This window comes from Symphalangus syndactylus, chromosome 5 (genome assembly GCF_028878055.3).
Source record: "Symphalangus syndactylus isolate Jambi chromosome 5, NHGRI_mSymSyn1-v2.1_pri, whole genome shotgun sequence".
In the NCBI taxonomy this organism is placed as follows: Eukaryota; Metazoa; Chordata; class Mammalia; order Primates; family Hylobatidae; genus Symphalangus; species Symphalangus syndactylus.
In genome coordinates this window covers 29485270-29499793 of record NC_072427.2, presented here as the reverse complement: position 1 = coordinate 29499793, position 14524 = coordinate 29485270, and the positions used below count along the sequence as shown (strand labels likewise).

Genomic DNA, 14524 nt, shown 5'->3' with positions numbered 1-14524 from the left:
ATCCGTTCATCTCCTGATGGACACTTAGGCTGCTTTCAAATCTTGGCTATTGGGAACAGTGCTGCAACAAACATGGGAGTGTGGATATCTCTTTGATTTCCTTTCTTTTTGTATATACCCAGCAGTGGGGTTGCTGGATTGTATGGTAGCTCTATTTTTAGTTTTTGGAGGAATCTCCAAACTGTTCTCCATAGTGGTTGTATTAATTTACATTCCTACCAACAGTGTATAAGGGTTCCCTTTTCTCCACATCCTTGCCAGCATTTGTTATTGAATGTCTTTTGGATAAAGGACATTTTTAACTGGGGTGAGATGATATCTCTTTGTAGTTTTGATTTGCATTTCTCTGATGATCAATGATGTTGAGCACCTTTTCATATGCCTGTTTGCCATTTGTATGTCTTCTTTTGAGAAATGTCTCTTCAGATCTTTTGCCCATTTAAAAATCGGATTATTAGAGTTTTTCCTATAGAGTTGTTTGAATTCTTATATATTCTCGTTGTTAATCCCTTGTCAGATGGGTACTTTGCAAATATTTTCTCTCTTCTGTGGATTGTCTCTTCACTTGATTGATTGTTTCCTTTGCTGTGCAGGAGCTTAACTTGATGTGATCCATTTATCCATTTTTGCTTCGGTTGCCCGTGCTTGTAGGGTACCATTCAAGAAATTTTTGCCCAGTCCAATGTCCTTAAGAGTTTCCCCAATGTTTTCTTGCAGTAGTTTCATAGTTTTGAGGTCTTAAAGTCTTTAATCCATTTCGATTTTTGTATATGGTAAGAGACAGGGGTCTAGTTTCATTCTTCTGCATATGGATATCCAGTTTTCCCAGCATCATTTATTGAAGAGACTCTTCCCTAATTTATGCTCTTGGCACCTTTGTTGAAAATGAGTTTACTGTAGATGAATTTGTTTCTGGGTTCTCTATTCTGTTCCATTGGTCCATGTGTCTGTTTTTATGCCAGTACCATGCTGTTTTGATTATTATAGCTTTGTATTATAAAGTCAAGTAATGTGAGTCTTCCAGTTTTGTTCTTTTTCCTTAGGATAGCTTTGGCTATTCTGTGTCTTTTGTGATTCTATATACATTTTAGTATTTTTTTTCTATTTCTGTGAAGAATGTCATCAATATTTTGATAGGGATTGCATTGACTCTGAAGATTGCTTACGGTAGTATGGACATTTTTAACAATATTGCTGCTTCCAATCCATTAACATGGAATAGTTTTCTATTTATTATGTCTTCTTTAATTTCTTTCATCAGTGTTTTATAGTTTTCATTGCAGAAATCGTTCACTTCTTTAGTTAATTTCTACATATTTAACTTTATTTGTGGCTCTTGTAAATGGGAGTACTTTTTTTGATTTCTTTTCAATATTGTTTGTTGTTGGCATACAGAAATGCTACTGATTTCTGTAGGTTGATTTTGTATCCTGCAACTTTACTGAATTGGTTTATCAGTTCTAATAGCTTTTTGATGGAGTCTTTAGGTTTTTCCAAATATAAGATCATACCACCTGTAAAAAAGGATACTTTAACTTCTTCCTTTCTGATTCGGATGTCTTTTCTTTCTTTTGTCTGATTGCTCTAGCTAGGATTTCTAGTATGATGTTGAGTAACAGTGGTGAAAGTGGGCATCCTTGTTGTATTCCAGATCTTGGAGGAAAGGCTTTCCATTTTTCCTCATTCAGTATGATACTAGCTGTGGGTCTGTCATACATGGCTTTTATTCTGTTGAGGTATGTTTCTTCTCTACCCAATTTTTTGAGAGTTTTTTTTTTAATCATGACGGGATGTTGAATTTCATCAAATGCTTTTTTAGCATGTCCTGAAATGATCATGTAGTTTTTGTCCTTCATTCTGTTGATAATGATGTAGCACACTGACTAATTTGCATATGATGAACCATCCTGGCATTCCTGGGATAAGTCCCACTTGATCATAATGAATGATCTTTTTTGCTGAATTTTGTTTGCTAGTATTTTGTTGAGGATTTCTGCATTAATATTCATCAGGGATACTGGTCTTTAGTTTTCTTTTTTTGATGTTTCTGTGATTTTGACATCAGAGTAATAAATACTGGCCTTGTAGAAAGAGTTTGGAAGCATTCCCTCCTCCTCTATTTTTTTGGAATAGTTTGAGTAGGATTAGTATTAGTTGTTCTTTAAATGTTTGGCAGAATTCATCAGTGAAGCCCTCTGGTCCTGGGCTTTCTTTATTGGGAGACTTTTATTATAGCTTCAATCTCATCACTTGCTATTTGTCTGTTTTGGTTTTGGATTTCTTCATGGTTCAATCTTGGTAGGTTGCATGTGTCTCAAAACTTATCCATTTCCTCTAGTAAAAGGGTTTTAATGACACTATTGCCATTACCACATCTCAGCAAATTATTTTATGTAGTTCACAAAGTGCTTTTATATTTACGATCTCATTTGAGCCTCATAAGGATCTGGGAGCATTAAAATACCACCATATATATCTCAAAGTTCAGTTAAGGTACTCTATTCTTTGTATTTTTCTCCTTTATGTCTTTGCTTATGCTATTTTCTTGGTCTACCTTTTTCTCAACTCTACATGTTCTAATCTTTTCCATCTTTCAAGGGCCATGTTAAATTTTAGCTGCTCTAAAAAACAGCTAATCCCCACAGACAAGTAACAGTCATTTCTCCCTCCTCTGAACTCCATCAATAACAATGGTGATAATAGTGGCCAACATTTATGAAGCATTTACTATGTACCAGGCAGCATGTTAAGTGCTTTTTTTATCTTCTGTCCTCTTGATCACTCTCTGTCTTGTACTGTAGATAGCTGTATAGGCATCATTTCCCCCCTACGAGCTTACAGAGTCCTTAGACAATATTGATGTCTGCGCCATTACTGCTTCCTCCCAATCCTAGCACAGGGCCTGGCACAGAGCAAGTGCTACATAAATATTTGTTCAATGAATGAATAGGCAGGTGGGCAGAGTTAACGTTTACCTTTGCTTGAACAAATGGTTTTCAAGCACCCTTAAACACTTGAAAAGCACTCATTTATAGCCACATAATAAATGGACTAAATCACAAATCATTCTTATCTTTTTATGACACAGGCTTCCAGAACTTTGGCTAGAACACATTTTGTTATTGTCATCTATGGATGTGAAAATGAAAAACACAAATATATATATAACATCAAACTTGTTTTTGTATGCAAATATTCTTGAATTCACAAGTCTTTTCTAACGAATCCGAATTATCCAAGTTTTGTAAGTTCCTTTCTTCAGTGTAGTTGTAAGGATTGCAAACTCTTTTACTGTGGGTCCACTGCTTCCTGGCTTTGTTGCCTTAGTGCCTAGCACAGTTAGGAATACTGTAAATGATTACTGATTAAGTTAACAGCCCGTGTTGGTTTCAATTTATAACCACTCATTATTATGCTGATCCTATTAGTTCTGCTAAGGAGTCACCACCTTAAGGGGGACCCAATGAGCCTCAACCAATTACAGCAATTGAGCTCTGGCCCTGAGATTTGAAAATCATCGTTTTCTCTTTACTTGTAGGACCAAGAATAGAAAACTGTTAACAGTAAAGGCCAAAGAAATAGGCATTTCATTTTTTTTTGAGACAGAGTCTCACACTATCACCCAGGCTGGAGTGCAGTGGTGCCATCTCGGCTCACTGCAACCTCCGCCTCCTGGGTTCAAGCAATTCTTCTGCCTCAGCCTCCCAAATAGCTGGGATTACAAGTGCCTGCCACCACTCTCAGCTAATTTTTGTATTTTTAGTAGAGATGGGGTTTCACCATGTTGGCCAGGCTGGTCTCGAACTTCTGACCTCAGGTGATCCACCCGCTTCGGCCTCCCAGAGTGCTGGGATTACCTGAGCCACCACACCTGGCCAGAAATAGGCATTTTTGAGAGTCCTATTACAGACTGTTGAATTTTGCTTAAGTGATTAAGAATCATTTGTTAACAATATTAAAATTCTGGAGCAATTCTGACATAAAATCAATCCTTTCATCAGAGGATCACAATTTCAATTTTTACTTAAAAAAATGCAAGTTCATTGTTCAGAACTAAGCCTGGTACAAGTCATCAGCTATCGCTTTTCTATCCCAAGTTGAAACAAACACTAACAGCACAAATTCTGACGTCCAAATTGTGTTTCGGAAAACCTAGGTAAAAATTTGGCTGGGTGAGGTGGCTCAGGCCTGTAATCCTAAAACTTTGGGAGGCTGAGGTGGGTGGAGCATCTGAGGTCAGGAGTTTGAGACCAGCCTGGCCAACACAGTGAAACTTCATCTCTACTAAAAATACAAAAATTAGCCAGGCATGGTGGCAAGCACCTGTAATTCCAGTTTTTCGGGAGGCTGAGGCAGGAGAATAGCTTGAACCCAGGAAGCAGAGGTTACAGTGAGCCGAGATGGCGCCACTGCACTCCAGCCTGGGCGACAGAGACTCTGTCTCAAAAAAAAAAAAAAAGAAAAAAAAGAAAAGAAAAGAAAACTTAGGTAAAAATTAGAAGATTAAGGGCACAATAGGAGAGTAGTGCAAAGGCAGACTAGTGGTAATCACCATCACAAAGGCTGGGCCACCAGCAGACTGCAGTGTTTACTCAAAGCCTGGAGATATCAATTAGTCCCCTTAATTATCTCAGGCTCTGCCATCACAAAAGGCAATTTTTGAAGCCCTCTCTAGCTCCTCTTCCTCCTTCATTCCTGTCACAAAAGGGCTATGAGGACAAAGCCTTCCTTGACTCTGGCTCTGGCTACCTTCTGGCAGCCAAAATAGACATTATGTGAATTACTCCAATAAAGCAAAAATCGCACTACCTTTCCTCTTAGACACGGCTATGACCTACAGCAGAAACTCTATTTAATGCATACAACAAAATGCTTGTCGCTGTCATTTATAGTTTAGAAATATAAATTTCATGAAGAAATAAGCAGGAGAAAACAATCTGTAAATATCAGAAGTAAACAAATCTGAGGAGGTAGAAAAAACTCCCTGTATTCCTGTGGTCTGGTGGTGTTCAGGAAATGTGGGGAGACTGAAGGATGAGAGGAAGAACAACAATAAGGGGTCATTTTTCTCAGCTCTTTCAGAGAAGTAGCTTACACTGATACTGCAAATAATTTCCTAGGTAAATTAAGCCAGGAAACCACCTGGACCTTCTTTCTAGAATAATCTGTTTTTGTAGTAAGTCCTACTGACAGAAGTTTGCTAAGCAATTGAGGTTAGAGAAGGAAATTATAATGGAGAAAAACAGATTAAGAATTCTTAAAAACCATCAAGAGTAAATCACTGTTTAAAATCCAGTTGTATGTGTACATAGAAGGAATTATATTTCATATACATAATAAAATAAATTATATAATAAAAAATTTAAATAAAATGTATCAGATGTGTAAACATGTAATTTATCAGATGTATGAATATACAATAAATATAAAATTTTGAGTGGTAGACAACATAGTCTCCAAGTTTGAGAATATAAGCAGTTTTTCTTACTGGAAATATAAGTTTGGTCCTAGGCATGCCTGAAGATCATCCAAGTACACCAAAGTTTATACATATATGTATATGTATATGATATGTATATGTATATGATAATCTTATATCATATATAATAACCCTTAGGCATGTCTAGGATCAAACTCATATTTCCACTATGAAAAACTGTTTATATTTCCTAATTTGGAGACTGTGCTATCTACCATTCAAAATTTTATAGTCAGAAACCTGGGAGTCATTCTAGGTGCTTCCCTTCCTTTCACCCCCCACATCATGAAACCCGATGCCATCTCCCCTACATTTGTTCTACTCCCTCGTAATGTATTTGCTCATCTCTATTTTCATTGACTTTACTGGCCCTCAACATGTCTCACTTGGATTATGCAAGAGCTTTTCTAATCCTTCTGCCTCTAGGCTTGTGCCATTCCAGTCATCTCTGTGCTTCTTAGGAGTGATCATTCTGTAACAGAAATTTGATCCTGTCCTCACTCTCAAGCAACTTTAGCAGCCTTGGACAGCTCTAGTCTAGCTCTTGCAGCCCTTTAAACCTCCCAAGAACTAACATTTATGGAGTTCATTTAATACCTCATCTACTGCTGCTCTCCACAGTTGCCCAATTGCACAGCTACATCAAACTAAACATGACACTAAGTTTTGTATGTCCGTATCTCTTGGTTTGGGCTGCCCTAAAAGCAGACCCTGAAAAAATAATATGGGTGCAAATAGATTATTTGTGAGGATGTAGAGAAGAGAAACAGGGAAGGGAGAAAACTCAATCAAGGATGTGTTAAAGAACAGGTTATGTGCCAGGCGCGCCCAGCACTTTGGGAGGCCGAGGTGGGTGGAGCACTTGAGGTCAGGAGTTCGAGACCAGACTGGCCAACATGGTGAAACCCCATCTCTACTAAAAATACCAAAATTAGCCAGGAGTGGTGGCCTGTGCCTGTAATCCCAGCTACTCAGCTGGCTGAGGCAGGAGAATCACTGGAACATGGGAGGCAGAGGTTGCAGTGAGTTGAGATAGTGCCACTGTACTCCAGTCTGGGCGACAGAGTGAGTAAGATGCAGTGTCAAAAACAAAACAAAACAAACAAACAAAAAACAGGTTAGGGCTTAGGATCTTGTGAGAACTGTACAGAATATACTCAGAATTGTACTACTGAACATTAGGGAAGCGGGGGTATTATCTACCAATTTACTGTTTGATAATACTAATAAATTGGTATTATCTACCAATTTATTGGTATTATCTACCAATTTATTAATGCCACTACTGGAGGAGTTAAACTCCTCTGCACTCTAGCAAATAGCTCCTTGTGCAGAGAACGTCCTGAGGCAGAGAAATACAGAAAGCCATTGGCAGATGACCTCCAGGTGAACCAAAGGCACCAATAACATCTGGTATACCACATAATGTACACATCATGCCCTTTTTCTCAATTGATTTTTTTCCTTCCACTTGTCTTGGATTCTGCCTATGGAAGCCTTTTTTGACCTCCTTTGTAAGTGCTTTACTTCCTTTTCTGTGCAAATTCTCTTCTGCTATAACTATTACTTTATAAGTCTGACCCCACACTAGACTCTTGGCTCCCTGAGGGCAGTATCTTTAGTACCTAGCTAACTTGGTGTTTGGCACAGGACAGATGCTCAGTATCTTCAGGACAAGAGCATGACTGTATGCATTAAAGAGAAGGAGATCCTATTTCCATGTTCCATATGTAATTGAGAAAATTTTCAAATAAATGAAATATATGCTTCAACATCCTGAATAATATAAAGTCAAGTGGAAGGAGTACCAAGCTAGAAATCTCAGGATCTGATTCAAGTCAGTTTGGCTCAGTTACTTTTCCTACAAAAAACAAGTGACGGTGAATAGCCTTTAGGTTTCTTTTAAATTCCATAGATTTCAAGTGACTGAATCTGTGTGTAAGTGAAAGCTGAAGCCCACAGACTGTACAACAATCACATATGGAAATGCTTATATTTGTGATATTGATCTGGATTCGAGAAAATACAGGTGACACAGACTTGAGATGCTGGCAGGTTTGTAATGTAATGAACACAGGGAAACTGTGTGTTCAAAAAGAGACAGGGTTAGCACAGGTCTCCTGCCTGAGAGGACACCTCCATGGAGGGGCCTGGCCATTGCACAGGAACCAGCTGGGCAGCATGGTGGCCTCCAAGCTGGCAGGTGCCACTGTTCCAGATGGACAGTGTTTGGTATGCCAACCTCTGTGTAGTATGGTACTACCTGATCCTACGTAGGTCACAGATCCACAAACAGTCACTTCCCGAGCTCTCACTGAAGGTAGGCTTGGTCTACATTTCTTGATGGGAAGAAACTAACTTGGAACACTGAATACAGGCATGCTTGGCTTCCCTGACTGCTCTAGACAGTCTTAATTTTATTAGAATGTGAGTGGTGGTGAGGGACTGGGTAAGAGTAAGGAAGGATAGGCGGGCTTATGGGTCCTATGTATAATGAACCAAAAAACGTTGAGGATGTTCATTTTAGAATACAGTTTCCCCCTCTTAAAATGTTCTGAATATAGTCACTGGTATTCTGTGAACACCGAATAAAGATGGATAATATTTCCTTAAGAAGCTAGACTTCAGAAGCCTCGACTTGACAAATTCCTAAAAATACAAAACACATAATTAAAAAATAGTTAATACATATGTGCTGTTTAGAATTATTTATAAGAAAATTATTTGATTGAACATCCTCAATATGCCTAAGGGATATGTCATATTCCTATGAGAAAAACGGAGGCACTATTATCAACGATTCTTACTTGGTGAGGGATGGGTTGGGGAGAAGACAAGAAGACCCAGAGGGTTACTTGTGTCCTTCCTAGAGAATTATTGTTTTTGAGGACAGTCCGCAGGGTGGGATGGGGTAGGATGGGGTAGTCTCAACAGCCAACCAGGCCAGTAGTAGTCCCTGGCATGCTGGCTTTCACTATGCCCATGGGTCACGTGTGACTTCAGGGACCTATTGTTTTAGATGGCTCCCTTCCCTTATTCATGGAAGTACTCTGGAAGAAGGAACAGAGGGAAAATAAACCTAGGAGCCTATAACTGAAAGCACATGAATGACGGTAATGAGCACTTTCAGGCTGTACTGTGTAGGGCTGACGGCTTGGCTTGGTCTGGTCTAGGCTTTGTTTTCTTCAATGACTGAAGGAGAATCACTGGACTCCTCTGGATCTCAGTGGAAGAGGGACTGGATGACCTCTTAGGTCTCTTCTAGCAATGATAGTCAAATTTATGACACCAACAAGAAAAAAAGACTCTGGTGAGAGTGTGTGGCCCATAAAAATGAGAAATTAATATACATCTCAATATAGAAAGCCAATGATGGGGAAAGAACAAAGAGGAAAGATGGCCAAGATGACCACTTGAATTCCTATGAAATGACCCTAGAATGGGCAAAATTCAAGAGATGTTCCAAAAGCTGAGTCTAGATTGAGATCAAGTAGATGCCTTACCTTCCAGTGACAGCAAAGCACAGTGTGCACATTGCATGTAAGAGTCCTGCGGCATGCTGCAGAAATACGGCCATCTTGGGATTCTCATCCACTGGGCCTTGCACCGAGAGGAAGCAGGCACACAATTTGTCAATCAGACCCATGTTCACCACGTAGCTAGATGTGGGGGAGAAATGCATGTTATCAATCTGAATAGGCCAGCAACATCTTTACCTTCAATGATAAATGTTACCATACACAGGCTTGGACCCCTCAAACAAGCAGACACAACACAAGTTTGAGTAAAGCATCTCAAGTAACAATTTCCTTAGATTTACTCCTGAATAATCAGCTCTTTCTGTAAGTATTTTTTTCTCTCTTCTTTCTTTTGGTTATCTGAATATTATTTTTCAAGAAAAAAATGAATGAAAATGATTATCTAGTTATTCTTACTGGTGGTCTAAAGAGTCTAACAACAAGTGAAATGATTTATAATGACCTTTATGCTCTTAAAAACTGTTCCTTTTTAAAGTACTAGGGAGCCCCAATGCAAGGATTTAGAAGATACAGTACAATGATTCAACCCAGACACTCTTGTTACAATTTACACTTTTTTTTTTTTTAAATTTTAGAGACAGGGTCTCACTCTGTCACCCAGGCTGGAGTGCAGAGACATGATCATAGCTCGCTACAACTCTAACCTACTGGGCTCAAGAGATCCTCCTGCCTCAGTCTCGCAAGTTGTTGGGACTACATGTGTGTACCACCACGTGGTTAATTTTTTATTTTTTATTTGTAGAAATGGGGTTTTGCTATATTGCCCAGGCTCTTCTTGAACTTCTGGCCTGAAGTGATCCTCCTGCCTCGGCCTCCCAAAGTGCTACGATTACAGGCATGGGCCACCATGCCTGGCCACAAGTTAAACTTCTAAAGCCAGTTGCAGGTTCTCTATTTTTAAAGACTCTATCACCATTAACAGCATAACGAACAGTGAGAATCTAATTGCTTTTACTGAGAAGTACCAGTCCTGAGGGTTGACAACAACATTTAAGAAATCATTTCCATCTTTTCAGTACAAAAAACAGTTTTCTAGAGCTGTTTGTAAACTGGACTGACAATAGTAACTCTTTTATTAATCCACAGAGCAGCAATCGTTGAAAAGAATATTTTAAAACTATAAAAGACCTTGTAGATAAATCAACCTTGGCCTAGAAATTCAATGCTACTGCACTGACATGAGAAGGGTAGGACTGCAAATATAGCAGTTCTGCAAATCAACATGTTAACTTTCAGATATATGCAAGAGAATTGAGGTTTTGGTGTGTAAGTGCAATACACTCCCCACCACTATTCATTTACCAACACAGGTTTTTGTAAAAGGAAGGATAAACTGATGAATAATTCATGTTTGGAGCCATTCCAAGTTTACTACGTTGAAGGTACAAAATAGGGCCTCCTTTCATCTTTTACATTAGAATATGTATCTACCTGGGCTACTGAGCACTCCTATAGTTTTAAAATTGGGAAGTATGAAATGATGACCACCAGACCTCTTATAGTAAAGGAAATTGATAGACTGATATATGTACACACTGAGAATCTTATTGCAATCTGATTTAACAAAATTAGAATTTTAAAAACTGGCTTTTACATTTGTACACAACTCTTCAATTTAGAAAGTGTTTTGTCTGTAGCCAGACACAGTGGATCACACCTGTAATCCCAGGACTTTAGGAGGCTGAGGCAGGTGGATCACTTGAGGTCAGGAGTTCGAGACCAGCCTGGACAATATGGTGAAACCCTGTCTCTACTAAAAATACAAAAATTAGCCAGGCATGGTGGCTGGAACCTGTAGTCCCAGTTACTCAGGAGGCTGAGGCAGGAGAATTGCTTGAACCCAGGAAGTTGAAGTTGCAGTAAGCCAAGATCATGCCATTGCACTCCAGCCTCGGCAACAAAGTGAGACTCCATCTCAAGAAAAAAAAAATCAAGTGTTTTGACTGGGTACAGTAGCTTATGCTTGTAATCCTTGCACTTTGGGAGGCTGAGGCAGGAGGATTGCTTGAGCCCAGAAGTTTGAGACTAGCCTGGGCAACACAGTGAGACCCTGTCTACACATACATACACACACACACACACACACACACATTAGCAAACAAAATAAAAGAAAGTGTTTTATCTTAATCATCCCAATGAATTATCCCAAGAACACCATCAGGTAGCAGACTGTAAAAGCTTTGGTTTTTATCTGCCCAGCACATTCTCCTCTCCTATTCCATATGGTCCTGGGGGTGTTGTTAAAGATGCTACTTGCTTGCTAATGCAGGAGTGAGCATGTGCTTCAGGACAGTCAAAGTACTCATCACCTTGGCCATAATGACTGGTTCTAGGATGAGTATATGACCTAGGGAGGACCACTCAACATCTTCTGTGGGATTAATATATCACCATAGGAAAAATCTCTTTCCACTGGGGATATCAAAACTAAAATGTGTAACTCTGGGGGTACTGGTAGTCAAGTTGTTACATGGAGAACATCTGTGTAGAGAATAAAGCCAAGTAGAGATAAGTAGAATTGAAAGAAAGAAACAAAGCTGTAATGGCATATGGGGATGCATTTTGAGAACTGCATCATTAGGCAAGTTTGTCATTGTGCAAACATCATAGAGTGTACTTACACAAACTTAGATAGTATAGCCTAACCTAGGCTATATGGGATAGCCTATTGTTCCCAGGCTACAAACATATACAATATGTTACTGCAGGGAACAATGCAGGCAACTGTAACACAATGATAATTATTTGTGTATCTAACCATAGAAAGGGTACGGTAAAAATATAGTATTGTAATCTTACAGGACCGCCATTGTATATGTGGTCTGTTGTTGACTGAAAAGTCATTATGCAGTGCATTACTATACTTAGAGCCTTGGCATCTAATTCAAACCTTGACCTTCCCAGGTACACAAGCCATTTTACTATTCTGTTTTACTTATGTTGTTTCAAGCTAAGGTTCTAAAAGAGTTCTAACCAGAGTGAAAACTTGTTTTTTTCTGATTATAGTGGTAATATAGGCTCATTATAGAAATTTATATAGTAAAGAAAAGCAGAAAAATAAGTAGAAAAAGTTGGCCATAATTTCACCTTTTAAAGACAATCACAGTTTGGTAATTTTCCTTTCATGCTTTTCTACTTGATTCTTTCTCCACATGATTGACATTATACCGAATTTCATTCAATGACTATTTAGGCCCCTTCTACGTCATGAAAATATCTTGGTTAAGCATTATATTTTAAATCTTTAAAAATTGTATTATTGAAAAGTTAACATAAACCATAAAAAATTGACAGAATAGGATAACAAATACCCATACATTCATCACACAGCCCTGACTACCATCAACCCATGGCCAATCCTATCTGTCCACACCCATCCTGCATAAAGTTTAAGCAAATCCAAGGCATATTATTTCATTTGTAAATGTTTCCATTTCTATCTCTAAAAAAAAATCACTTAAAAAAAAACAAAACCACAACATCATTATCACATCTAAAAATCACCATTCCTTAATAACATCAAATAACTGGTGTTCAAATTTCTAAATGTACCATAAATGTCTTAATGTTTTAAATAGTTTTTTTAAAAATTGGAATCCAGTAAATTTGTTTGAGTTCATCGTAGATTCTGGATATTAGGCCTTTGTCAGATGAGTAGGTTGTGAAAATTTTCTCCCATTTTGTAGGTTGCCTGTTTACTTTGATGGTAGTTTCTTCTGCTGTGCAGAAGCTCTTTAGTTTAATTAGATCCCATTTGTCAATTTTGGCTTTTGTTGTCATTGCTTTTGGTGTTTTAGACGTGAAGTCCTTGCCCATGCCTATGTCCTGAATGGTAATGCCTAGGTTTTCTTCTAGGGTTTTTATGGTTTTAGGTCTAACATTTAAGTCTTTAATCCATCTTGAATTAATTTTTGTATAAGGTGTAAGGAAGGCATCCAGTTTCAGCTTTCTACATATGGCTAGACAGTTTTCCCAGCACCATTTATTAAATAGGGAATCTTTTCCCCATTGCTTGTTTTTGTCAGGTTTGTCAAAGATCAGATAGTTGTAGATATGCGGCATTATTTCTGAGGGCTCTGTTCTGTTCCATTGATCTGTATCTCTGTTTTGGTACCAGTACCATGCTGTTTTGGTTACTGTAGCCTTGTAGTATAGTTAAAAACAACCCCATCAAAAAGTGCACGAAGGACATGAACAGACACTTCTCAAAAGAAGACATTTATGCTGCCAACAGACACATGAAAAAATGCTCATCATCACTGGACATCAGAGAAATGCAAATCAAAACCACAATGAGATACCATCTCACACCAGTTAGAATGGCCATCATTCAAAAGTCAGGAAACAGGTGCTGGAGAGGATGTGGAGAAATAGGAACACTTTTACACTGTTGGTGGGACTGTAAACTAGTTCAACCATTGTGGAAGTCAGTGTGGCGATTCCTCAGGGATCTAGAACTAGAAATACCATTTGACCCAGCCATCTCATTACTGGGTATATACCCAAAGGACTATAAATCATGCTGCTATAAAGACACATGCACACGTATGTTTATTGCGGCACTATTCACAATAGCAAAGAGTTGGAACCAACCCAAATGTCCAACAACGATAGACTGTATTAAGAAAATGTGGCACATATACACCATGGAATACTATGCAGCCATAAAAAAGGATGAGTTCATGTCCTTTGTAGGGACATGGATGAAACTGGAAATCATCATTCTCAGTAAACTATCCCAAGGACAAAAAACCAAACACCGCATGTTCTCACTCATAGGTGGGAATTGAACAATGAGAACACATGGACACAGGAAGGGGAACATCACACTCTGGGGACTGTTGTGGGGCGGGGGGAGGGATAGCATTAGGAGATATACCTAATGCTAAATGACGAGTTAATGGGTGCGGCACACCAACATGGCACATGTATACATATGTAACAAACCTGCACATTGTGCACATGTACCCTAAAACTTAAAGTATAATAATAATAATAAATAAATAAAAGCATTTTTGGCTTTAAAAAAATAAATAAATAAATTAGAATCCAAGCAAGAACCACACATTGTGACTGGTTAATATGACTTAAGTCTCTTTTTAAACTGTTAGCTACCCTCCACCTTTTTAAACCCCCTTTGAAAATGTATGTATTTGTTGACGAAACCTGGTTGTTTATCCTATACACTTTCCCACAAGTTGAATTTTGCTGATTACATCCCTGTGGTGTCACATAACATTTTTTGGAACTATTTATTTCCTGTAAAATGATCTAGGTTCTAGAGGTCTGACTGGATACATAAACATCATTTTTAATGATTGAATAATATTCTACCAGTGGAATGTTTTTGCAACTTTTGGTTGTTTTCAATATTCCTTACTATAAACCATGCTGTGCTGAACATTTTGAGTAGAAAACCTTGCCAGATTTCAGACTATTTTCCACAAGTGGAATTACTGAGTCAAAGGGTATGCATATTTTTAGGGCTCTTGATATACATAGCCAC

The 14524-nt window shown here is 38.4% G+C and overlaps 1 protein-coding gene across 14 annotated transcripts in view; it reads right to left on the bottom strand.

Moving 5' to 3' along the window:
* Positions 1–14524, bottom strand: part of SCAPER (S-phase cyclin A associated protein in the ER) — a 581035-nt gene that overhangs the window by 47098 nt on the left and 519413 nt on the right. For 12 of the 14 annotated variants that reach the window (XM_055277642.2, XM_055277646.2, XM_055277643.2 and 9 more), the window contains one exon: positions 8983–9138. The exons of the other annotated variants lie outside the window; for them this stretch is intronic. In XM_055277642.2, the coding sequence (XP_055133617.2) occupies positions 8983–9138 (156 nt within the window). The remainder of the gene's footprint in view (positions 1–8982; positions 9139–14524) is intronic. 14 annotated transcript variants of the gene reach the window in all.